General features: G+C 38.8%; 1 protein-coding gene across 1 annotated transcript in view; it reads left to right on the top strand.

The window, feature by feature from the left end:
• CEP126 (centrosomal protein 126) overlaps nucleotides 1-20,949 on the top strand; it is a 68,164-nt gene extending 47,215 nt beyond the window's left edge. Inside the window, exons 6-12 of the mRNA XM_063430444.1 lie at nucleotides 2,274-4,242; nucleotides 6,056-6,199; nucleotides 8,073-8,194; nucleotides 12,322-12,403; nucleotides 16,237-16,443; nucleotides 19,263-19,321; nucleotides 20,587-20,949. Coding sequence (XP_063286514.1) covers nucleotides 2,274-4,242; nucleotides 6,056-6,199; nucleotides 8,073-8,194; nucleotides 12,322-12,403; nucleotides 16,237-16,443; nucleotides 19,263-19,321; nucleotides 20,587-20,691 — 2,688 coding nt within the window. The 3' untranslated portion in view covers nucleotides 20,692-20,949. The remainder of the gene's footprint in view (nucleotides 1-2,273; nucleotides 4,243-6,055; nucleotides 6,200-8,072; nucleotides 8,195-12,321; nucleotides 12,404-16,236; nucleotides 16,444-19,262; nucleotides 19,322-20,586) is intronic.
• Nucleotides 20,950-25,543: the final 4,594 nt, after the last annotated feature.

The raw sequence follows: 25,543 nt of genomic DNA, 5'->3' as shown, positions 1-25,543 counted from the left end.
GTGATGCAAAGAGCTAAAGGCCGCTGAGATACCTTGACGTCATCTTCCGGCTCCGGCATCAGTACGCGGCGCGCGAGAGAGCTGAAGAGGGAGCACCCAGGGGACAGTGCTCCCTCGCGCGCCCGCCAGCCGGGTGACACCACTGGACCCCAGGGAATCCCCCCAGCTCTCACACAGGTAAGGAGGCTGGGGGGATTAAATAAAAAAAAAAAACAGAAAAAACGTGTGTGTGTGTGTGTTTAGTGAGTGTGTTAGTGTGTGTGTGTGTGTGTGTGTTAGTGTTAGTGAGTGTGTTAGTGAGAGTGTTAGTGAGTGTGTTGGTGTTAGTGAGTGTGTTAGTGTGTGTGTGTGTGTGTGTGTGTTAGTGTTAGTGAGTGTGTTAGTGAGAGTGTTAGTGAGAGTGTTAGTGAGTGTGTTAGTGAGTGTGTTAGTGTTAGTGAGTGTGTTAGTGAGAGTGTGAGTGAGTGTGTTAGTGTTAGTGAGTGTGTTAGTGTTAGTGAGTGTTAGTGAGTGTGAGTGAGTGTGTTAGTGTTAGTGAGTGTGTTAGTGTTAGTGAGTGTGTTAGTGTTAGTGAGTGTGTTAGTGTTAGTGAGTGTGTTAGTGAGTGTGTTAGTGTGTGTGTGTGTGTGTGTGTGTGTGTGTGTGTGTGTTAGTGTTAGAGAGTGTTAGTGAGTGTGTTAGTGTTAGTGAGTGTGTTAGTGTTAGTGAGTGTGTTAGTGTTAGTGAGTGTGTTAGTGTTAGTGAGTGTGTTAGTGTTAGTGAGTGTGTTAGTGTTAGTGAGTGTGTTAGTGAGAGTGTGAGTGAGTGTGTTAGTGTTAGTGAGTGTGTTAGTGTTAGTGAGTGTGTGAGTGTTAGTGAGTGTGTTAGTGAGAGTGTGAGTGTGTTAGTGTGTGTTAGTGAGAGAGTGTGTTAGTGAGTGTGTTAGTGTGAGTGTGTGAGTGTGTTAGTGTGAGTGTGTGAGTGATTGTGTTAGTGTGAGTGATTGTGTTAGTGTGAGTGTTAGTGTTAGTGAGTGTGTTAGTGTGTGTTAGTGAGTGTGTTAGTTTGTGTTAGTTTGTGTGTGTGTGAGTGAGTGTGTGTTAGTGAGTGTGTGTTAGTGAGTGTGTGTTAGTGAGTGTGTGTTAGTGAGTGTGTGTTAGTGAGTGTGTTAGTGTGAGTGATTGTGTTAGTGAGTGTGTTAGTTTTAGAGTGTGTTAGTGTTCGTGTGTGTGTCTGTTACTGAGTATGTTTGTGTGCGTCTGTCACTGAGTGTGTGTCTGTCAGTAAATGTGTGCGTCTGTTCATGAGAGTGTGTGTGTGTGTGTGTGTGTGTGTGTGTGTCTAAAGCACTTACCTTTCTCCAGCGCCGGGCTCCCTTGGCGCTGGGGATCTCTCCGTCCCGATCCGCCTCTCAGCTCCGAATGCACATGCGTGGCAAGAGCCACGCGCGCATTCAAACCGCCCATATAGGAAAGCATTACTCAATGCTTTCCTATGGACGTTCAGCGTCTTCTCACTGTGATTTTCACAGTGAGAATCGCAGAAAATCCTCTAGCGGCTGTCAATGAGACAGCCACTAGAGATGGATTAACCCTCAGTGAAACATAGCAGTTTCTCTGAAACTGCTATGTTTTCAGCTGCAGGGTTAAAACTAGAGAGACCTGGCACCCAGACCACTTCATTGAGCTGATTTGATCTGGGTGTCTGTAGTGGTCCTTTAAGTGTATGTGTTTATGCATGCACTGGCGTACATACCGCGGTCGCACGGGTCGCAGCCCTGCGATCAGGTGCCCGCCCGCCATGTGTTGCGGCCCCAGCCCGCGCAGAGTAAGGGGGGGGGGGGGGGGCCCACAGATCAGTTTTCGCACCGGGGCCCCATGGGTTGTGTGTACGCCACTGGCCGCTGGGATACCTTGACGTCATATACTGGCGGACAGCACTCTGTGCACTGAGGATAGAAAAGTCATGGGGACATTCTGCAGACTGAGTTAAAGATTAAGGCTACTGGTAATGTTAAACATGGAATGGGGCTGTACAGTATGTACAGTATATGTTATTACCACTGTGTTAACCAGTCAAAATGTATATCTGTGTTTGTGTCCCAACTCTTATTCCATGAGGACAGTTCTCCAGGTCTTACTACAAGATGGTTCCTTTTCTCCTGTGCATTGTTCCATTTTGTTACATGTGTGTGTTTTGTAAAATTAATGCACAATTAAATTTTTTTATAAAAAAGTAATGGTATATACGTGTTCTAAAATAATGAATACAAATATTTCATTTTTGTATTTCAGAATTTCCACCAGGAAGTAAACCAACTTGCACGTTCTAAGAGCTTGGACAGTTTAGACAGTCTTGAAGAAGAACTTGATGAAAAAGACCAAAAGAATGTACTAGAAGATTTCATTTGTGAAAATGGATACAAAGAAATCTCTCCTTACAGTATAAATAATTCTGATCCAGAAGCAAAACATTGCAATCTTAATGAAAATACTAGTTATTTGAATGATAAAAATTTGTTGTTTGATCAGATGCCTACTGCCAAGTATTTACATAGCAGAGACCAAGCAATTATGCTTGCTCATACAACTGAGCAACAAGGAACAAACTATTTTATCCAGAATCAAACTACACATACTGAAAATGCTCTGGTCCCTTCCACCCAAAATCAAGAAAATGGCCAAAAGTTTATTTTTGATCACAAAATAAGAAATTGTGATTTGGGCAGTGGAGAAAAAAGAACTTCTCATTTTGTAGTTGTACCTAACAAAGCTTGGGCCACTCCTGATCCAACCTCAAGAGATGCCAGTCAATGCTCTGTACCACAGGAAAACAAAGAAACAATAAAACCCCAAGGAGTATCATTTAAACCTACAGTGACTCAGCCCATGGCAACACCAGTAATCGTTCCACTTGTGGAATGGGAACATTCTGCCTCTAAATGTCATGATGGAGTAGGCACCTATGTAAAAAAGGATAATAATTTTGTGCCTTCAGATACTAGAACAAATAATTTGACTGCTACGAACAATGCAGATTTTATTTTGATGAATAATAAGCGGACGGAGTACCTAGACAGTAAAAATCAGGAGCTACTGGTGCATGAAGATGCATCTTTGATGTCCTCTGTCAATAAAGATTTTGGTGTACTACATGATCAAAGTCCTTCTTCTTCAAGTACCTCAGTTACTCCCACTGATCCTGAGCCTGGATTCATTGGACAGTACAGAAAGACTAGAAATAATGCTTCTGGGAAGGATGGAAACCGATTACTGAAGAGTATTTTAAAAAAGGGCTCTAAATATGAAAATGGGTACATAAGAGGTATGGGTTTTAGCAAAGTGTTGCATCTTGGGGATAAGAGTAACCTCGGTGTCAGAGACAGTGTTGAACTAACCAAAGAAAAAGAAAGTAAAAAAATAATCTGTAAAAAACTTAGATGGTTAGACGAAATTGATAAAATGATGGATGGAAAGGATGCTGTGGTTGTAAACAAACGTGTATCTGGTGTAGAAAAAGCTACGTCTGAGAATCTTTCTAGTACAAGTCATCAAGGATGTGCCTTCTCAAATACTAATTTATTACCAGAAAGAACAGAACCTTTAAGTGTGCCACAAAGTTCTGTGTTTTCTACGGGTTACCATTTCACTAAACAAGCTTGGGTAACCTCAAAAGGAGTAGAAAGTAACTCTTCAGAGCATAACAGTAGAAATTTACCTAAGGCAAAGACTAAATTAGTAAAGAGACCAAAATCTGCTAAAAATCAATACACTGTTACCCACAGAAATAGAAAGGGCACCATTATACGACCACAATCGGCCACAGAGGCAAGCAAGATTTTAAAGTCTCAGGGAAAAGTTATGATGCCACATCCTCCACCGAGACCAGCATTAGAAAACAACAGTGGTCAAAATGCAACAGATGCCAAGACGCAATACGTAAATAATGAGACTTACCAGTTTAATAACTCTAGCAATAGCAGTCATATAACTGCCAAGGACACCGGCTCAAATCAAAGCTTAGTACGTGCCTCCGGCAATTTGATGACAAACCAAAACTGCAATTCATCAGAACCAACGATAAAATCAGTGCTGGCTTTAAATAATGACCGGCCTTTGGCTGTGCAAGAACCTTCATCAGGCCCCACCAAAAGATATCCAATTTATGGCGAAAATGGACTGCGCTTGGACCATACACCTACCGATGAAGAAATTGCTCTTCTATGGCAAGGAGTCCGAAGTGCCTTAAATCACAAAAATGCAGGTACGTGCAGGCTTAAACAACCCAAAGGTCTATGTCAAGGAAAAATGTACTTACAATATGTGTATTGTCACTTGTTCCCATGGGATATATTTTAACACATGTAAATCTATTTTTTTGTTGTTTTTTTTTTATCATGTATATCTTCTTTGTCATTGTAAATGTAATTGAAATAGTTTTTTCACTCACTTAACAGTGACATTTATTCACAAATTGTATTGAGCTGACAGCCATTTTTAGAAAATGCATTGTGCAGACTACTAAATGATAAAGATTCTGTTAATTCTTAACGTTTAAGTGATTTTTAAAATAAGGAATAGTTAACTACATATATAAATGTATGCATATAGTAGAGGACCCAAGAATGCGGAATACACAAAAAAATACCACCCGGAGGGGTGAGTCTCCCTTTATTTTAATATATATATATATATATATAAAAATAAATATAAAATCATTCTTGTGCTTTTGTATGCTCTTGTATTTGCAAGCTATTGTATATACTCGTATGCATATGTGGTTTTGAATTAGGACTTGCCCTACCTCCTGACCATAGCACCACAATCTCAAATGATTGATGGAACTGATACGGTCTGTATGGTTCCTCATTCCTTGCTGTACCAGGTAGTATACACATGCTTCTGATGTATCTGAATGGTTTAAATCTGTTAATATGAAAGGTAAACCTGTAGATAGAACTGCTTAGTCTCGCCAGACCTTGTATTACCTTGTTTAAGTCCCCTTTCACTTTTGTTTCTTGTCCTTTTGATTTCCCAATAAATCTCACTTTAGTAAATATTCCCTTGCTACTTTGAGATCATTTCATTTTTATTCTGTTTGTTTATTTTGTTTCGACTTTCTATGTGGAGTAAAGCTTCAATGCCTCTGAAATGCTTTTTGTGCACGAATATCACACCTACACATGGCCTGATGGTGATGTTTTGGCACATGAGCCTGGGCCTTTGGGACTGATTGCTAGTATTCTGTGTATAAGTTCCCATTATTAACCAGCACTTACATTTACTATAATCTGTACAAAAGGCTATAATATAATATATAATATTTGTACATGTTTTTTCATGACTGGTTTTAGGTGTGTACACATCTTTTTGTATAGATACTTTAATGTTTATACTCTTGTCAAAGCTTTCTCAAGGCGACGTTCCAAAAAGAGCAGTGTTTGCAATATTCAGCTGGAACCATAGATTTTTCATTTAGTAGATGGTGACTGACCTATGTTTCATTGATGTACTTGTGTTATTTTTGTATCAGCACTACCAGCAGTCGTTGGTGTGGGTGATGTCTTTGAAGGATGAGATGATTTGTGACATGGTTGGCTGTGGGTTGTGTTTATGTAGCTGCACTTGAATAAATATTGTTCTAGTATCATTATGCCCCACATTACAGTTGAATTCAGCTATCTCCTGTTGTACCTGGCACCATTTACTCTTTTGCTAACACTCTTGTTGGTGTAGACTTGATTATGGCTTCCTCCACTTCTGAATATGATCTGCATTTACTTGAGATGTGAATTGTAAATTTTTGGTGTATGTATGTAAAATGTGACACTCTATTTATAAAATAAATAATATAAAACTTTGCAAATGTCCGTATAGTCTACATGACCCTTCTTCTAATAATACCAACCTGGACCTCATGCTCAACATGTCCTGTAAAAGTTTTACCAGACATGGTCTCTCTCCCCGTTCTGCGCCTGTGGATGTATTTCCCTGTCCTTAATAAATTGCTGTTTCTCGGGTAAGATATTTACAGTAATGGTGATAGTGATGTTATTTATTTTGGGTTTCATTTTCAGGGGATTTCCGTTCTGGCGACCTGGTGTCTAACTTGAACTCTTCGCGGCCTAACCTGTCACATGTTCTTATTGATGGAGGAACTCTGCTGAGTAACTGGAAGTCATTTTCTAGAATGAATGGGGCCTTCTCACCTGCTAACAATGGTAAGGATACAAATTGAGTAAGGCGCACAACCATAAATGGTAAGAATGTCACAATTCCTGGTGAATAATATGAGACTAATGTTATTGCCATCTAAAAAGGGAAGAATAATGCTGCTGATCCAAAATCGAATAAAACATGGATGTCACAATTGAAAAAATCCATGTGAGCAAAGTTTCCAGGCCACATTTTGTCATGGTAAAACACTGTCGTTTTGCAGAAATGGTAATGTTTACTTTAATGGGTTAAACCTCCAGTGACTCTTACACTGACCGCTACTGGAAGGGCTTCTATGACACTGACAGGGGGAAACCTGGTTATATGATGTGGAAGCCCCCATAGGAAAGCATTGATTCAATGTTTTTTGTGGGAAAAGCTTGCTTCTTTGTGAGGAGCATTAGATTAGACCACGCTGGAGGAAGCCATGTCTTCTTTATGACGTTTATGTGAGAGGACAGATAAGCAGTACTGAGGGAGGCTTGGCGCTGGAAAAGGTAAGCAAAAAGCCTAATTTATTTTTATTTTTGTGTGACTCTTGGAGGGTGCGATCTATCCAACACGTGTTAAATCCAATTTAAAAAGACCAAATATTAAAAGTACTCTCCAATTCCCTGAAGCAATTCAGCTTCCTAAAGTGCTTTAGGGGTTAATTAAATGTCTTCTTTTTTAGCACTTCTATAAATCCCCCTTGGATTTACTATTTCAAAGAAAAAGCGAGTGCTTCTCAGACAGAAACATTGGTTTCAATGCTTCTCTATAAGAAGCATTTTTGGCAAATCATAGATATTTTGGGGGAATGAAAAGCCTTGGACAGTATAAAACACCCCTTATCTTGCAATATGTCACACAGAGTCCTAAATATTAGTATAAAAGCAAAACTACACAATTATACAAATAATACTGGTTATATAGCTTGCTTAAAGGTTTTGTAAGGCATTGCATGCAGCACAGCTTACTGAAAATGGCAACATAATGTGAGTAAAGTCTGCATTTGAACATAATGCCCACATACAATAGGTAAAGTTGAATCATATATTTCTAAAAATAAAGTTAGTTAAAAAGTGCTATTACAATCTTCTGAATATCTTTTTCTGAATCTTCTTATGTCTGAAATGTGGTAGTGTTAATGGCTCATTCACTTGAACACTCTCCAGGAATGGTATCACCCATTGAAACCTTCTTTACTGTTTGGAAGGGTGGGGGTAGCTGATGTTTTCAACACATTTGCAGACACTGGAATAGTGAAATGGGTGTTTTGCAGAGGAAATAGTTTCTCAACAAGCTGGTGATCATTCCTGGATTGTATATAAATGTGAGTGAGACTGTATGGACTAAATTTCATTTTGAAAAGTAAATGAAAGTAAAAATTTTTATATTGGAAGTGAAGAGATTATGCTCAGAAACTGACATTAAAAGGGAGAGAAGGCAAGTGTTAACATGGAGAATATCCCATAGACCTAAAGGATTATATATATTAGATGGCATCATACTTGCTCAGTATAGTTAAAAAATATGCATCCGATATATTTACTGCTGTTTTAAAAGAAATTCACAGAATCGCATATAAACTATTCCTAGCCTTTATAAAATGTATTTTCCTTCAGTCTTGGTACGAATGCTTGTTCCTTTGGGGAAACACTAAATGGAATGTTATTGATGATGTCTGAGCACCTTCACAGCATTTCAATCGCGAAATGACTGTTCCAAAGTAAAAAAAAAAAAATGTTCCATGAAAGCAGTTAAACATTTCTGCTTAACTTAAATTGGAGACTGAAATCATGATCTGACAGAAGATGAAATGAGTATTTCTAAAGTACAAATTAATTGTATTTGTGTTATGTCTTCCAATAAACTTTATTTTTATCCCTTTTTAAGGTTATATTACACTTGCAAGACGGAAACAGATTGCAGACAGCAGTGAAAATAAACGCAGAGCTCTGCTGGAGCAAAGAAACGGCAGAGCAAACTCTGCAGGATTGAGAAATCAACATGTGCAGGTATTACTTACAGAGATTAAAGGGGAACCTTAGAGGGATACAAACTTGTATTCCTGACACTATAGTTTTTAAAAGCGGTCTTGCTTCCCTTTAGAAAGGTGTTGAAACTTCTCTTTTGCCTCACTGGTCTCGCTGTTGCTCCACTCTTCCATGGCTGAGATCATCAAATTTGACGACCTCAGCCAATCCTTTCCCATTGGAAGGCTATTTGACATGCGTGGCAAAACGCCGCTCTGCGCCAATCCGCATCTCCTCATAGTGATACATTGACTCAATGCATCTCTATGGGGAGCATTCAGCATTGAGACGGCGAACGTTAGTGCTATACTAACCCAGGAAACTCCTCTAGTGGCCATCTGAGTGACTGCCACTAGTACAGTAAACACTTTCTCTTAAAAGACAATGTTTACATTAAAAAGCCTGCAGGGACAGGCTATGGACACCAGAACCACTACATTAAGCTGTAGTTGTTCTGGTGTCTATAGTGTCCCTTTAACTTACCAGTATTTTTAATATAATGTTTTCTTATCCACTATATTTAACAAATGTGTTGGTAAGGTGTGAAATTTAATTGTAGAAATTCACACTTCTGCATTTTCTTCTGTCCTGTATCTGAGTGCCTCTATCTTGGCTCCCTGTCAATCATTGTATATGCGCTGCCCCTTGCACTGGTGAATTTACATGGGAAGAAGAGGAGAAATAGAAACAATGTTTCTTTTTCTCTTAGTCTATTGCATTGTGTACCCTGGTTGTGCCACAGAATGCACTGGAAAGAAAGCCTAGCATAATGCATCATGGGAAAAATGATATCACAAGGTGATGTGAAGTACTTTGTTTATCCCCTTAAGGACCAAACTTCTGGAATAAAAGGGAATCATGACATGTCACACATGTCATGTGTCCTTAAGGGGTTAAAGGAAAACTCAAATTTTTTAAATATTATTTTATTTCTAAAGTTAGTTGTGTTCCTTACTGTGTTTAGATTCAGGATCTCCCTTTTGTTTAAAACGAAATTAAATTAATTCATTAAAATGTTTTTTAAAAACAAATAAGTGTAATCCAGCGCCAGGACAGTCACCTGTTCTGTGAGATCTGTCTCTAAGCAGATGCTTCTCGTGGAGAAGCACTGTGGCCATAAGGTTCATGCTTGGGAATCGCCGCTCTGATGCTTCTCATGCTTTACGCTGGTGGCGTTTAGCATCGTCCTGCACAGCAACCGTGAAGACCTTCGAAAATAGAAGGTCCCAAGGATGAAGAACCTCTAGTGGCTGGTTGTCTAACGGCACCTAGAGGTGTATATTAAAGGGAAAATGTATACCGTGCACTTAATCAGAAATGGCTAAACATAAGGAACAGACAGCATTTTTGCCAACAAACCACAACAATACGATTTGGTGGTTTGGGTTCTTAAAGTGTCACTTTAATGGTGTACCTAATGAAGTATTGGGAGACCTCGCTGTGACGGACCGACTTCCACCCCGACCGGGTACCTCCGTCAATCGCTGCTTCCTAGTACTTGCGAGTACCATAAGCACTGCGCTGGAACACCATAACTACTGCAAATCCCACGAACCGCCGCAGTGTGGTTGGGATCTCGCCGTCTCTTATCCACCCTGGACCTATGACCAGGATCCAGCATCCAGTGGGTAGACCTCTCTTAGTCCAAAGAGCTTAGTGATTATACTCAGGGGAGTATAGTGGTTATAGCAATCCCCCAGAGTGTATTTCTCCAATCCCCAAACATGAGCCAAAACTTCATGAACGTGCAAGATGATCTGCCAGTTTAATGGTACAGGTTGGATTTTTATAAAATTTTTCAGACCAGAGGCACACCCACTGGACCTGACGGAGGACAGGGACACAAGGGACGTAAACTAATGAAAACAGTAATTAACAGTACGACACTCCCACATACAGTAAACTATCCCTCCCCTCTGCCTGTGATATAATTAATGTAGTTAATTTATTAACTTAATTATCCACAGGCAGAAAAAACACAATTTTTTTTTATGAGTACCCCAAAACATAACCTCACCCAGATCAGATCAGGGGTTAAAAAAAATGTATGGAAGTCATATGTTTGCCCAGGCGAACACAGGATTTCATGCCCAAAACAGTTCCATAGAATAGCGGCTAAGTGCCGCTGGAGGACCGACCGGGAGCCGCGAGGTTTTCGTGCCAAAAATAGTTCCTGGACATTCGTGGCTAAGTCCCCCTGAAGTCTATTCGCGGTTTTAGCCCATGCGAACAAGATGGCCGCCACCACGTGGTTGAATGGCGGCCACTTAGACTGTTCGGGAGTTCGAAGAACCAAATGTTAAAAGTCCCAATAGGCACAATTAGGGTCTCAAAATAAATTAAAGGGGCCATAGTCACAGGGTAAAAGGCAAGTAGTCCTCTTCAAAAACCAGTGGCGAAGTTGCTTTCGTCACACTCGCTTTCTTCCATATTCGTTTAATCTGTTAAGCCACTTATACTTCTGCAGAAATGTATCAAACTAATTAAAACAGCTGATATTGTTTGTTTTTTAACATATGAGCAGGTAAAACACTAATTTCTACATTTGTCTGGTGCTAAATCTCAGTCACCTCCATGCTTTTCCTTCATTATATCGTGGGCCTTGATTTGTTGGTTGTATTTTGCTAATTTGTAGGCCCATGTGCTTAGAACATATTATGCCAAGCAAGTTTTCCAGAATGTAATGTTTTTATGGTCTGTCTTGTTAGGGCAAATGTAACACTTCGAAATCTTGACTATAATTTGCCTAGAGTAATATGTCTGCATAGTCTCTCTGCTTGTGGCCATGAGCTTGACACATTACATCCTTACTCGAGTGATAGTGTGATATGTCAGTATAGATTGTTTTGTTACGACCATGTGCTACTCACTGGTTTCGTTCTGGATACTGGCACAATTTTTGTAATATGTCAATATAGTCTGTTTTGTTATAGCCATGCAATTAACACTTATTCATCATAGACAGTGACTCGGTTAGTGTAGAGGCCACGTTTTTGCACTTACTTCATGCTAGACAAGGCTTGTCTTAATGTGCAATATGTATATAAATTATTACATTAGCGTCTTTCCAGAACTCAGTGATTACTCTTTTGACCGGCTGCAGGGATGCAAGCACGGTACTTACTCTACATATGCCTCAATGCTAATGCAACATTATTATTTCATTATTGTTAGAAGGATCGTGGGATGTGTATCCCATTTCTGATTCTGCATTTGAGTACAGAGAACATTGAGAGGTGTGTATTACATTGTAAATCCTAAGAATAATATTCCAAAATGTGATTGGTAAAAAAAAAAGTGAAGAAATCTGTTGAAGGACCCAATTTATGTGACATGAGACTGGAATGTCTGCACCTTGACCCTTACTTTGTAATCACTGGCTGTACGCACAGTATTATATAAAATGCGGAAAGTAGAATTAGCATGGGCTGAATACAGCTGGGTATGCTGTATTAATCAACCGTGTTTACTCAAAGCTGAAATATATGTTGGCTAATCATAACTCTGTTTTCATCATCGTGTAAACAAAGCAAAAGATGAACTAAAGAGAGATTAGAAAGGCCTTTTGCATCCAGCATGACCTCATCCCTCTCCAGATGTCTAGAAGTAGGTTATGCAACAATCCGTATACACTAACGTAATCTGACTTTTCGATGGTTTTGAAGATGCTGGCTGAGGTAGTGTCACTAGTCTCAGTCTGCTTTATGTATTTCGTTTTCTCTGCTCCTATTGAATGCATGCTCCTATTATCTCAAAGTGCATTCCATTCCCCTGTTTCTGCCGTGATATACAGCACGTATATAATGTAGGCAGTTTTGACCTAGAAAAATGACATGGCGCTTTTTTATTTTATTATGTTTATTTTGTTTGATTTGTAAAGAAATATTCTGAAAAATACCTATATAACAGCTTACCAAGCTTTCATTTAACCTTGGATGTCCAGGATAAAGAGGTATCCGTTCTTTCCTTTCTCTAACTGTATTAATATATGTTTCCAAAGAGCAAGACTGCACTAGCATGTACAATATGAATTCATGTAATACGATTGTGGTATTTTTTTTGAAATACAAATAACCGCTAAGGTCATATATTTACTTTATATCAAACAGAACCCGCATACCCTGAAGATAAATCCATTTCCGAGCGCTCATGAGCCATTCCAAACCTATAACACCCCACGTTTCAATGAAGGTATGTATGGTGTTTTCTTAAATTATTTTGTAGAACATTTTTTTCAGTTATCTGAAGGTGAAATGCTTTATCAAAACGTGTCTATTGTAATAGGCTTTTTCAAGATTTTCCCTGTTTTAAAGTTTTTTTGTTTTTTTTTGTGCAAATGTAGACTGTTTTAATTGTATTGTGTGTGTGTGTGTGTGTATTATTATTATTATATAGTAAAAATTGGAAACTAATTAGGATTCTGACACAAGGCATTAGGCTTTAGCTGGACTTCATATGATCATGTATTCTAAGAAGGTACATTAGAATAGCTTCTTCTTTTATTAACTATTAACTTTTTTTTTTTTTTTTTAATTCTTTATTTTATTTGTGCATATATCAGTCACATCAGGCTTACAATGCCACAACAGCTAGGGTAAGCAGTTTTGCTAACATGGTATTACATAAGTGAGTTAGGCATTAGAGGTTACTGCACATTTTTACAGATTAATGTTGCTTGTCAAGGAATTTCTTCTATTCTGCTTAACAGGAAAGGTAAAGTATGAGATTAGACAGAGCTTAGTAGCATACATTTAGCACTAGAGATTGAAGAATTGCTATTGCAGAGTATGCGCAGGTAAATACTGTGAGGTATATTATAAGAGTAGTATACAAGCGAGGTACGGCCACCCTGAGTGAATTTAGTAGCAGGTGCTAGTGTGAAGACATTTGGGGCAACTGGCCCAGACAGCAGATAAATTACACGTAAATCAGCAGAAATGTAAATCTTAGCATACAATTAGTTGAAGAAGGGATGATTTATCCTGGCTGTGTGTGATGTGAGTGTGAGTTAGATGACCCTCTGTGCACTCAGCCTATGCCTGTCATGGGCAGGGTACAATACCAGGTAATGGGATGGATTAGGAGGCGTAGTGACCCAGCCAAAATCGATGCAGTGTCCATGTTATATGGTTTCTTCTTCGAAATCCCCTGCTCTCCTCTCCCTCCTTTATCCTGCTTGATATTCGAGCTTCCGGCTCTATAGGCACCCCTTGCTGATGCAGGCCTGCGCTTCCCGCCTTCCGTGCTCCGCCGACCCGGTCTTCTCCGCCATTTTTGCACTGTCTTTGTGCCACGCCAAGTGCGAGGCTGCCGGAGAGCGGGTTTAGGTGGGTGATCCCGCAAGGTTTATAGGTCGGGTACCGGTTGTCGGAGTGACAGCTTCCCCCAAAAGTCGGTAAGAAGTTTGTGTCCAGGAAGGACAACGTTCTGGACATCACATCTCCATAGCCAGGCATGGGGTCCGCGGCATCCGCCATATTAGGTCTACCATGTGGGGTATCATTGCCGTCTGAGTCAGGTTCGCACAGCCCTGGTAAAGTGAGTGAGCCTCCAGGGTGGGGACCGGGATCTCCCCCGCCGGTCCATAGGGGGGGGTAGCAGGGCACCATCAAGATTTGGATGAAGGTCCGCCTGAGCTTTGGCTGGGAGAGTGGCCGCCTCTCCCCTCCACAATGCTTGCTAGGCCTCACTCCAGCCTGTTGAGGGCTTAGTCTGGACGGCTGCTGTTGACCGTTCAAAGCCAGTCACCTTTCACCTGACGTTCAAGCTTCGCAGGCTGTCTCAGAGAGAGCACCGGGAATACGGGTAAGTGGCTTAGTTAGAGCACTCTGAAAATGCGTCCAGCCCGCCATCACAGTCAGGCCCCGCCCCCAACTATTATTTTTTCTATCAACTTTTAAAATGGGGCACATAACCAAAATTAATAAAAAAAAATATATATTTTTTTTTTTTTTTAGCATGAAAAAAAAAGAACAAAGCTTTTAAAAAATTCTACTTTAAAAAAAAAAATTGTTAAAGGGACACGATAGTCACCAGAACAACTACAGCTTAATCATTGCCTTCAGGCATTTTAATGGAAACACTGCCTTTTCTTAGAAAAGGCAGTGTTTACATTGCCCCTCGGGACACCTCCAAGTGGCCACTCCTCAGATGTAAATTCTGCAAATTCAGCTTATGATGAAGAAACTTTTAATAGGACACTTGAGTACACCGGATAGCTTTGACATTCGGTATTCTTTATTATATTGATCTCACTTGAAAGCACCTGGTAGGGCTTGATTCAATTACATGTGATCTATGAAGCATAGTGACTTTGACATTGCAAAGAATATAGTTTGTTTACTTCTTTGTTGCACAATACCTTACTTCTGTCCTGTGTGTATCCAATTCTTAAATGAGTTTCAGCTCTTAGATCATGAAGTCTTTTAACTGTTGCTGCCCTTTTTATACAGTTGCCAATCTAGTTTTTGTTAATATCAGCCGGCGTTCATTGGTGACTTGGGGAATCACAGTTTTGGGGTTTTACAGTATACACTACAAATTGTTACATAAATGAATTCCATTTGCCAGTCATGTTGGCTCTGAGTCAGGTATCCAGAAGATTAAAATTATTAGAAAGCGTTAGTAAATAGTTTAATTCCCATGAAAAGCAATACGATTGCTTGATAATCTATGTTTGATCATGTTATTCTCCTACAGAAGTAATTGTATTAAATACAACCTGACATTATGTATATTGATACAGCAGCAGGTAAGTATGTCTAGACCATATCATTTGAAAAACTCATAATGGTTCACTTGACATAGATGTTATATAGCTTTGGTAGAAATCTAGTTTAATTTATATTGTGTGTGTGCAATTCCTGCTTTATATTGTGTCTTTGTATCAGTCTTTGATCAAGAACACGTAGTATATGTAGGTGCTTTCATTGTCTTTATGTTATTGGAACTGTGTACTTATGGTACATCATTATACCTCTAATTGTAACCACAAGAATTTGCTTATAGCTGGTATTCATGCACTTATGTGATCATCGAAGTCAACCATTTTCTCTGATAGGGCTTTGTATTCTACATCCATTATTGTAAAATGGGATGCAGAGGACCAAAATGTTTTAAAGAACATTTTCGGATGCCATACGGGTTTTTTAAAATGCTATTCATCTTCATCTGTGGTGCCCAGGCTCCATCCCCTTTCCATCTGACATTATATAGGGATTGCATTGCATTGCAATAGTCAAAATATTGTGTATGTAGTGATCACACACAGCTTGCTCACGCCTTTCAAAACAATCAGCAGCAGTGTAAGTTCAGACAGCACTGGTCTGCCCATATCAATTCAATTCTCGTGGTCCTCTTACATTTTCTCTATACATTGCCTACAAATGTACAGATTAAAATTTACCTGAACTTGTCTGTGAGCTGTAAGACCATATGCACTCTCCCAAAATGAGAGATCCCACAATCCCTGGCGTACAGCATTATATGTGGCATTTCAAATTGAATGGAGCACAAATAATCTTGCATACTAACTCATTTGTCATAATTAGTGTTTCTTACAACATGAAACTATAATATAACGATAACATTCAGCTACATGTTTGTACTTTGCGTGCTGAATTATGTATAAAATGCCACTGTACTTGATACAGGACACACACAAAATTTATTTCATGGCCCTCAAAATGATTAGAGAAATTGTCTTTCAGTGAAATCATAGCAGTACTGAAATAAATATATTCATTATCTTCAATCAATTTAGTGATTAATACGTGGTTTGTTCCTTTACTGGATATATTGTGACCATTAACTGTTCCCCGAGTGATGCATAAATATTTTTGACTGTATTGACAACACAAACATGTTAAATATTTAGTTTTATGAAAACCAAATAAACAAAATGACTGAAATGCTCGTATAACAGAAATATACCACCTGCCCACTAGTTTAATAGTTATTTGTTAGCTCGTAGAACTGATCACGTGCGGTTTGTTTAGATTTTAGTAACATTGTGATCTCTATAGTTTCAGATAGCACAGCTCAGTTTATGGTGGCTGAGAATCTAGTGGAAACATCTGCTACGGATGGAGAAATTATAGCTGCCATGCAAGCAATCCCTACCAAGCAAAATGTTCTGAATCACAAAGCTCACACCATAGGGCCCAGTGCGTTATCTCTGGAGGAACAGAGACTTCTTCAGTCACTGGATCGGCTCAATCAAAGGCTGCAGAGTAAGTACAATGCCATCTTGTCTGCTCATGCCCAGCACATCTAGCCATTGCAAAGTAATTATATGTCTGATTATCAAGGACCAATCCTGGAGCACTATCTGAAATCCAGTCTGTTGGATTTATAAGGGTTGATAAAAGGAAACAATGGAAACATTGAGAAGACATGAAACAATGTTATTCTGAAAAAAGTGACAAATCAAAAACATGTTTTAAAATACTAACAATGCATTCATTCCTCTCGATAACTGGGATCAGCAGTAAACCGAGGCAGGACCTGTCAGTTAAAGCATGTCAGGCAAAATAGGTTGCTACAAAACTTAAGAAACAGAACTGCACACTTGACATTGCAGGACTTAGAGTATACACCTGCATTTACGGTGGAAGTGACCTCACAAAAACCCATCAAGTAACTGCTAATTGCAAGGGGTAATCCCTCCTAACGTTGTAACATAACAGAAACCATAAGTGATCACCCAACTGAAATGGGGGGAGAGTGGGTGGACACCAAGAAATTAAGGAACTGCTTCTAAAGAAAAGTTCAAATGAATATTATATTCTATTGAACACAAAAACTAAAATAGAAGTATGCGATAGCTTACACTTCAAAAGCTTTTTAAAGTCAGAACTTCCTTAAGAAATAAGTCACTGAAATACACATATACATATTGAAATTGAGCAATAAAAATATCTGACGAGAGTAAAGTATTATGGTGCCTAAAGTGCCTAACAATATTGCACTCTATGCTTAATACAAAACGGGGTACCCTACTATTCAATATTGATCATATAATCCAACACATCCACTATGCAGCTGTATAGTCAGAAATGTTGTAATAGCAGTCTTACTGAGGCCAATGTATCTAAAATGCTAACCAGTATTGCACCAAGTTCCAAAAGGAGTTACAATGTATCTTTACTGACAGTACATTCAGACTCCAAACATGTCTATAGCTGCATAGATATACCAGTAAATACTGAGACAATGCGTATTCAGAGTGTCTCAGGATCTAGAGGTGTGAAAAGATTGCAGATGCAGAAAAACCTGTGCCTTACAATATTGCACTATGCTTTAAAGGTACACTATAGTCACCAGAATGACTACAGCGTAATGTAGTTGTTCTGGTAAGTATAGTCCGTCCCTGCAGGCTTTGCAACATTGTAAACATTGCTACCTAGGGACACCTCCAGTGGCCTTCACTCAGACGGCCACTAGAGGTGCTTCCGGGGTAGTGCTGCACAGTGCACAGCACTGACGTTTAACGTATCCATGCTCTGCATGGAGACGCTGAACATTTCCCATAGAGATGAATTTATTCAAGGAGGAGGAGATGCTAATTGGCTAAACCAGAGTTTGGCTCCACCCCCAGCCAAGGAGGCGGAACAGGGGTGGGGCCAGCGCGACGGCCGCGCACGGTGCTGGAATAAAAATAGGATTTTAACTTCTTTAAGGGAAGTAAAGTGAAGTTGGAGACCTACATTTTGTTTTTAACACTGTAGGGTTAAGAACACACGTTTGTATTTAACAGAATATCCCATTGACAGATATGGTTACAAAGCGCAGTCACTATGTAGCCCTTATGCAGATAAGATGTAAATACTGTTGAGAGTACTCAGTGAAATTGCAGATACAGGAGAAACTGTACATAGCAAACTTGCATGTTATCCTTAAATGTAGCAGAGTATCCCTTTAACTGTGTAGCTGTTAAACCCAAAAGAGATAAACGCTGTTGAAAAGTGCTCAATGTAATTTCACCCTTTTACAGTTATTGTTACTACTCTCCAGCTGTTATACAGACATGATATGAATGCTCTTCAAAGTGCTTGGTGAAATGGCAGATGCAGAAAAAGTTGTACCTAGCAATATTGACTTTACCCTTAAATGTTGCCGAATATCCCTTTAACTGTGTGACTGCTAAACAGAAAAGAAGCAAATGCTTTTAAAAGTGCTCAATATGATTGCACTTTGTCCACAGAGATAGAAAAGGGGTCCTAATTCAGATAGTGACTACAGCAGTAAAACTAAAGTGCCACTTAAAAGGAACCTGGTTGTTTTCCTGGCACTATAGCTCCCTACAGACATCTTCTAAAGGTGAAGTTAACCCATAGAGATAATTATTGCAGTTAACTAAAAACTGCATTAATTACCTTTGCAGGGTTAAGGGGCATGGGAATATACACCCAGACCACTTCAAGGAGCCGAAGTGGTCTGGGTGTCTATAGTGTCTCTTTAATGTAAGGAGCAATATTACACTGAAATCTTAGACGATCGTAATTAACAGGTAACGAGAATTCGTGGCCCCTCTCCACACTCGTGTTCACAAACATTTTTATGCATTTGATATATTACATTTTATATGATAGTGATTTGGCCATTTCAAGATCTTCATACAGAATCCGTATGTAATCGCATATGAATGTCATTCTATTCTCTCGCGGTCAGCATTTGTTTTTTTTTCACTTCCTGACAAAACATGACTTCTTATCCCCATTTTACCTACAAACTCACTAGATTATTCTGCACATTCTCAACATTGGGACTATAGCTGTAAACACACCGCAGAGAGTCCAAGGTAGATAAGGCAAGAGGATGAGGTCAAGTGGGTGATGTAAATGTGTGCGATAAAACCATTTATTAGTTTTTCAAATTTACAAGCATTCAGGGCAAATTCCACGATTGTCTTGATTTAAAATTCGAAGAAATGTTAGCATTGAGTAGTTCTATAACGCAATCTGCTATCCACATGGATACATTTCTGGCTAATTCATTATATGAGATGTGGTTTTTCTTGTAACTGAATTGTAACTTGCTTTTGTTTTAGACGTGCAAGATGTTATTGTCAAACCACCAATTGCTGCAAATGGATTCAAATCACCACTGGTAAGAATAAAACAAATAAGTGAAAATAGTTTCCTGTTATTTTTATAATCACAACAATATCGAATACACCATGAATTCACGCCGTTAATTGTAATTTATACTAGAAAATAATTTAAAGTGGTCAGGTTTAACAAAGTGTCACAATTGTGAATATCCCAAGCAGGTGGGGCAGGAAGAAACGAGTTGAGGTTAAAATAGAAGTGATAGAATCCAGAAGCCAGGCTGAAATAGGTGCATTGGAATAAACAGACCATATAAATACACTATTGGTAATACTAAGAAACCACAACAGGGCACAAACATGGGCATCTGAAGGATTTAAATAGGCTGAGGTAAGTCTGGATAGGTCAGTGGCATTACTGTGCACAGCTTGCACGTAAGAATAGGAAAATGATGTCTAATCTAGTTGGTACAAAATAAGAATCGATCAGAGACCCTGCGTGGTGTATATCATTGCTAAATGTCGGAAGACCTGCAAGCCTACATATGTCTTTAAACAATATTGTTTTCTCATGACTCGACACTTTGTTCTTACATGTCATGTATTTATTTGTGAAAACTCAAAAATTCAGATTTACAAAAAAAAGGATTTAAAAAAAAAAAAAATAGGAATCGACGATATAATTTTTCCAGAGCCGATACTGATACAGATTATTGGTCATGTTTTGGGCTTGTTGCCGATAACTGGTACCGATATTGTGTACATTTAAAGTTTTGAAAATGCAATACAATTTCTACACAAATCTGGCATTAACTGAACATGTTGACAGCCAGCACACTCCACTCTCAGGCGGCCAGTATTTGCTGGGATCAGTGAGCCACAGGTAACATTACAGTATGCCAAAAATTCTGTTTATATAATCATAACAGTCTATAATCATATATTGGAGTTGCACATGGGACAAAACCGTACCAAAATGAAATCAAGTGCAGTTATAAATATACGAAGACAGGTATCATTAATTCTGAGATGTAGTTCACAAGCATCTGGAGTGCCAGTGTTCACATTCATTATTAAGAGTCACGTAGAGAATCATACATTGCCCAGTCCATAGGAGCCCTTATTCTGTGCACCACAAAGATTGCGTATGTCCCGGGTGTACATCGTGACTTTTTGTGGGGACTGAACTTGTGAATTTCTGTTTTCCATTCAGTGGCTGTTCATGTTCTAGTCAGACTCAAGAATAAAATCAAGTTTTTTAGTAAGCTGGACTGCCATGTAATCCAAAATGTATTAACCAGGTATTTATCGTATTGCTTTACAGAATATTCAGCAGTTGTCATCGCAACCTACAGAGAACACCACACAAATGCCTAAATATCGCAGTTACTCTGCTGACCCACGCACACGGCTGCAAAGAAGATACTGATCTGGCAGGATCATCTCTCTTCTTCCATGTTAATATCTGCCATTGTAGAATAACACGGTGTATATAATTGTCTGTGTATTTATGCATATTCACATAGAGATATCCTTTATATGCTGTGTACAATACACTTGTACAGATTTGTTTTCAGACATCAATCGGAATGAGGTTATGGTACCGACCTCCGTTTCATTTTATTTTAATCTTGTATTTCTAAAGATATTTATTTTTTTAAACTATTTTGCTTTGTTTTGGAGGGAGGGGGGGGGGGGGTAATTGAGTTGTTTGGATACCTTAACGTAAAATATATTTGGAAAGTGTGCCTTTGTCCCCCTCCGTGCAACATTTTGCTCACCAATTGCCGGTCATCACCTATATCAACATTTCTGTTGGGTGTTCCTTTGCATTTGAGCCATAGTGTTGAAGGATTACATGACAATGCCTGTTATACAGTGGGTTTCTTTTTCCCTAAACATTTCATGTAAAAATAATAATAGTAATTATAGCTCTACCAGCTTTGTTGTTAAATAGCATACATTTTGGCATTTAGAACTTTTTATTGCGTTATTAAAGTGTGTTCTTTTTAATGACTGGACGTTTAGGGTAATAGCTTGCAGAACAGGTAGGATTCATGTGCCCTTGCAATTATAGCTCCCATATTTAAAAAAAAAAAGTATAGTACTATCATAGTATCTATATTTAAGCATCACTAGGGGGCACTGTGTAAACTGTTATAAATATACAAAACAGATGTTGTGTGTATAATGTGGCTCATTTTACCGCTGTTTTAATAAATATTTATATGATCAGTGAGTGGAAAACCATTTAAATTTTATACAAAAAATACATTAATCATACTTTTACATTACTTAAAATTATAGCTACTTCAATGCACTTTAATAGATCATTCTATTTTTTTACTTATAAATATACCTCATTATTTTTACTGGTTTTGAGTGTATACGTTTCCTGTTTCTAACAGATGTGTTGTTTTTCCAAAATAAAATTATAAAATTGTTCTAATTATACTGATGAGAATGTTTAACATTATTGCTAACTTTACATTTCAATATCGTTATAGTTCAATATCTTTGCAGTGATGAGCCAGAGGTACTTAAAGTAGCCCTAAACTTAAAGTAGCCCTATTAACCAAACAACAAAAGAATTTGAGCATGTGATCTTTATGAAATTCCTTAAAATTCCAGTGCACTCTAAAGATATCATAAGACAAAATAGGGACTTCTTTGTCTCATGGTAAACCTCAAATTAACAAAACTTTACAAAAGACAGTGCTAGCGCTGTCGAGTTTTGTCACTTGTGGGGTTAAGGCATTATCTCACTCATTGCCTGACTATGTCTAAGGAGGGTATTGCTTGATCCTCCATAGAAATCAGTGTTGTACACTTGTGCAAGAATACAGCACTAACGTGTGGGCTTCTGGTGTATGAAGCACCAGGAGCCAAACACTGAGGGTGGCTTTGCCCTCGGAGGACAGCATCTGGTAAGTATAATTCACCTTCAGATTCAACTTTATTATCACTGTACAATGTACATACAAGGACAATAAAACACAGCTGGCCTCTAAACAGAAATGCAATAGCAATTAATCAATAAAAAAAAAAAAAACAATACTATATAAAATGTACTCTGTGTAAGCTTTTTACAATCTATACTCAATACCATAATTCCCCTAGTACTTAAGAAGCACAATTCGTCTTCATTGATACAAATTTGAAGCCTATTAATACATTGACATTATACAATAACCACCAAACCCCAAGTGGCGATGTCTCCAATGGGGGTCTTTGGAAAAGTATGCAAAGACCACAGTAGGCAACAGAGTTGCTTTAAGGCCGGGTTGAGAAAACTAGTTTTGTGATGCAGATTGCACTAAAAAATTTTTTAAAGGAAGAGCCCAGTGGCTAGCAAGAACAACATGAACTAAAGACAGTGTGGCAAAGCAGACATATCATGGCAAATCGCTGCGCCTGTGAAAGCTAGGGCTTTTTGTTTTAACTGTATGTGCTTTAGAAGAGTTAGTGGGCTTATTTTATGGCCAGTTAATCACTTGGTGAAGATATAGGAAGGGGGAGATCACCTATTCATTTTGAATGGGATGTCCTAATTCTATCAGATTTTCTTTAATTGAAATTATAGCCAATTAAAAGGTCGCTGCTAGGGAGAATGTGACTGTGTGACTTTTTTTATTTTTTATTATTAGTTCGCTTTTTTGTCAGTCATATTTTTATATGGGTATAATTTTGTCCATTCTAGTGAATAACTGATACATTGCACTATCCCTTTAATTAGAAAATGCAGGAATGGTTCAGTGAGTTTACTGTGACCAATCACGATTCTACATTAATAGTAGGTTGGGCAATGGTGGAATTGTCAGAACAAGCAGTTACTGGACAACCCCAGTCATCCTTTTCAGCACACAATGTGAAGTAGGTAAAGCTGAGCTTGTTTAGGTTTTGCCTACTTCAGTTAGTTTGCATAAGGGAATTTTTGAAATAACTTTTCACCTTTTCTTTTACTCTTGCTCTGTAAATGACCCAGCCAATTAAACATTACCGATTTCAGTCTGCGGACATTGAATTTATACTACACCAGCCCCAGTCTAGTAAAATGTGCATCAGGCCATAACATTTCAACTTCCAAGTGTTATTCTTGGCCTGTGTTGGGTACTTCTTAGACAATTGTACGATTACTCTATTTCCATAGCTATCTTTTTTTGTTGTGCTTTAAAACATTTTGGAAGCAGTAAATCTCGGTTTCATTATTCACTGTGATTCATACATGGATCACGGTGAAAGAACAAACAAATCATGTTATAACATTACTTCATGGGTTGCAATTGTTATGGCAAAGACTACACTGACATCAACGAGTTTGGACATGAGCTGTCACGCACTCTCTTCTGGTACTGCTTATAAAAATACCCCCCCCCCCCCCCCCCGGAAACACGCTACATCTTGCAGCTTGTTCATTACGTCATATCTAGTACACAAAATCAAAAAACCAAAGGGAGACTTTGGCAATACGTGAAGAAAAACTTTTTCTGTCTTCTCCATATCGAGGATTAGCAGGATATGGCCCTCAAGTGTTTAGTTTTACAAAATGGAAAAAGTTCTTCCAGAAGATTTTTGCCTCAAGCATGGTCTGCCAGGTGGGAAGTCAAAAATGCAAATATCTATAAAATTTAGTTTATTAATTTATTATTAAATCCATCTCAATTTCATAATGCACTGAATATATAGAGTTGAATAGGGAAGAGCACCCACCTTTATATATTGTATTTTAGTTTTTTAGAGAGAACACTTTAATTAAAGGGAAACTATAGTGCCAGGAAAACCAACTCTTTTTCCTGTCACTATAGCTTACCACTTTGTCAATGCCTCCTCCCACCCCCGTAGTGTAAAAGGGGTTAATTACCCCTATGTCACTTACCTGAGTCCAGCGCAGATGTCCCTCGGTGCTGGATTAGCTGTGCCCACGCTCCACCTTCGCCATCAGCCGGTGGGGGAGACCTAATGCGCATCTGCGGCAAAGGCCACGCTCACATTAAGAATTCCCCATAGGAAAGCATTATTCAGCTCTTTCCTATGGGGAAATCCTAATGTGAGCGTGGCCATTGCCGCTCATGCGCATTACGGTGGAGCATGGGCGGAGCTAAGCCAGCACCGAGGGACATCGGTGCTGGAACCAGGTCAGTGACAGAAGGGGTTATTAACCCCTTCTGCACCACGGGGGTGGAGGAGGCATTGGCCTATAGAGATTCCGGTAACTGCAATAATTATGTGTTTAGTGTTAAGGGTGATGAGCTGAAGTGGTCTGGGTGCCTACAGTAGTACAGTGTCCCCTTAAGAGTTTTTTATGTACGCTATCCTGTTTATATTTCTAGCATATAGTGATAGCTTATGTTTGTTTTGTCCCAGTATTCAATACTGCCATTTAAAGAAGGTAATCAGATTGGTACAACAACAAAATGTGCGATCTCACCAACACCAGCAAATGTTCCAAGCTCATTTCTTACAGAATTCTTATAATGCAGTGATGGAGTATGGAGTGGAGAGACCTCGGTCACTGCTGTTTGTGTTTATATTATATCTATATTATTATGAATTACTGCTAAGCAGTAGTAATAAATGGAAATTGTGAGTTATTGACAATGTTTACATGTAATCTGCGTCAGCTTGCTAGAGCCCATCTTCTCTGGGGTCTGCAGCCATTGGGCTGTTTCTCCTTTAAGATGGTAAAATCTATATAAACCTGCATGCTGCACAATTATGTCACAGTAGGTGAAAATGTAATGTTTGATTAAGTAAGGGAAGTAGGCTATTGCACAAAATACTGACTACCTGTAGAGGGTGACTGCATATTAGAACCATTCAGCCCATCTAGTCTGCCCAATTTTCTAAATACTTTCATTAGTCCCTGGCCTTATCTTATAGCTAGGATAGCCTTATGCCTCTCCCACGCATGCTTAAACTCCTTTACTGTGTTAACCTCTACCACTTCAGCTGGAAGGCTATTCCATGCATCCACTACCTGAAATTACTTTTAAACCTTTTCCCCTCTAATTTAAGACTATGTCCTCTTGTGGTAGAACAAGGGTATGCAACCTTCAGCAATTCAGATGTTGTGGACTACATCTGTTGCTTTGAATGCAATATGGCTTCAAGAGCATTATGGGAGATGTAGTCAACACCATCTGGAATTCTGAAGGTTGCCTACCCCTGTGATAGATTAAACAGAACACAATGCTTGTTAAAAACAAAACAATAAACCACATACTAAAGAAACTCCACCTTGAAGCTCAGATCTAGTCCATCTTAGGTGGAGTCACAGCTTG

Source organism: Pelobates fuscus, chromosome 1 (assembly GCF_036172605.1).
Source record: "Pelobates fuscus isolate aPelFus1 chromosome 1, aPelFus1.pri, whole genome shotgun sequence".
Lineage (NCBI taxonomy): Eukaryota > Metazoa > Chordata > Amphibia > Anura > Pelobatidae > Pelobates > Pelobates fuscus.
This window is presented reverse-complemented; position numbering and strand designations above follow the sequence as displayed.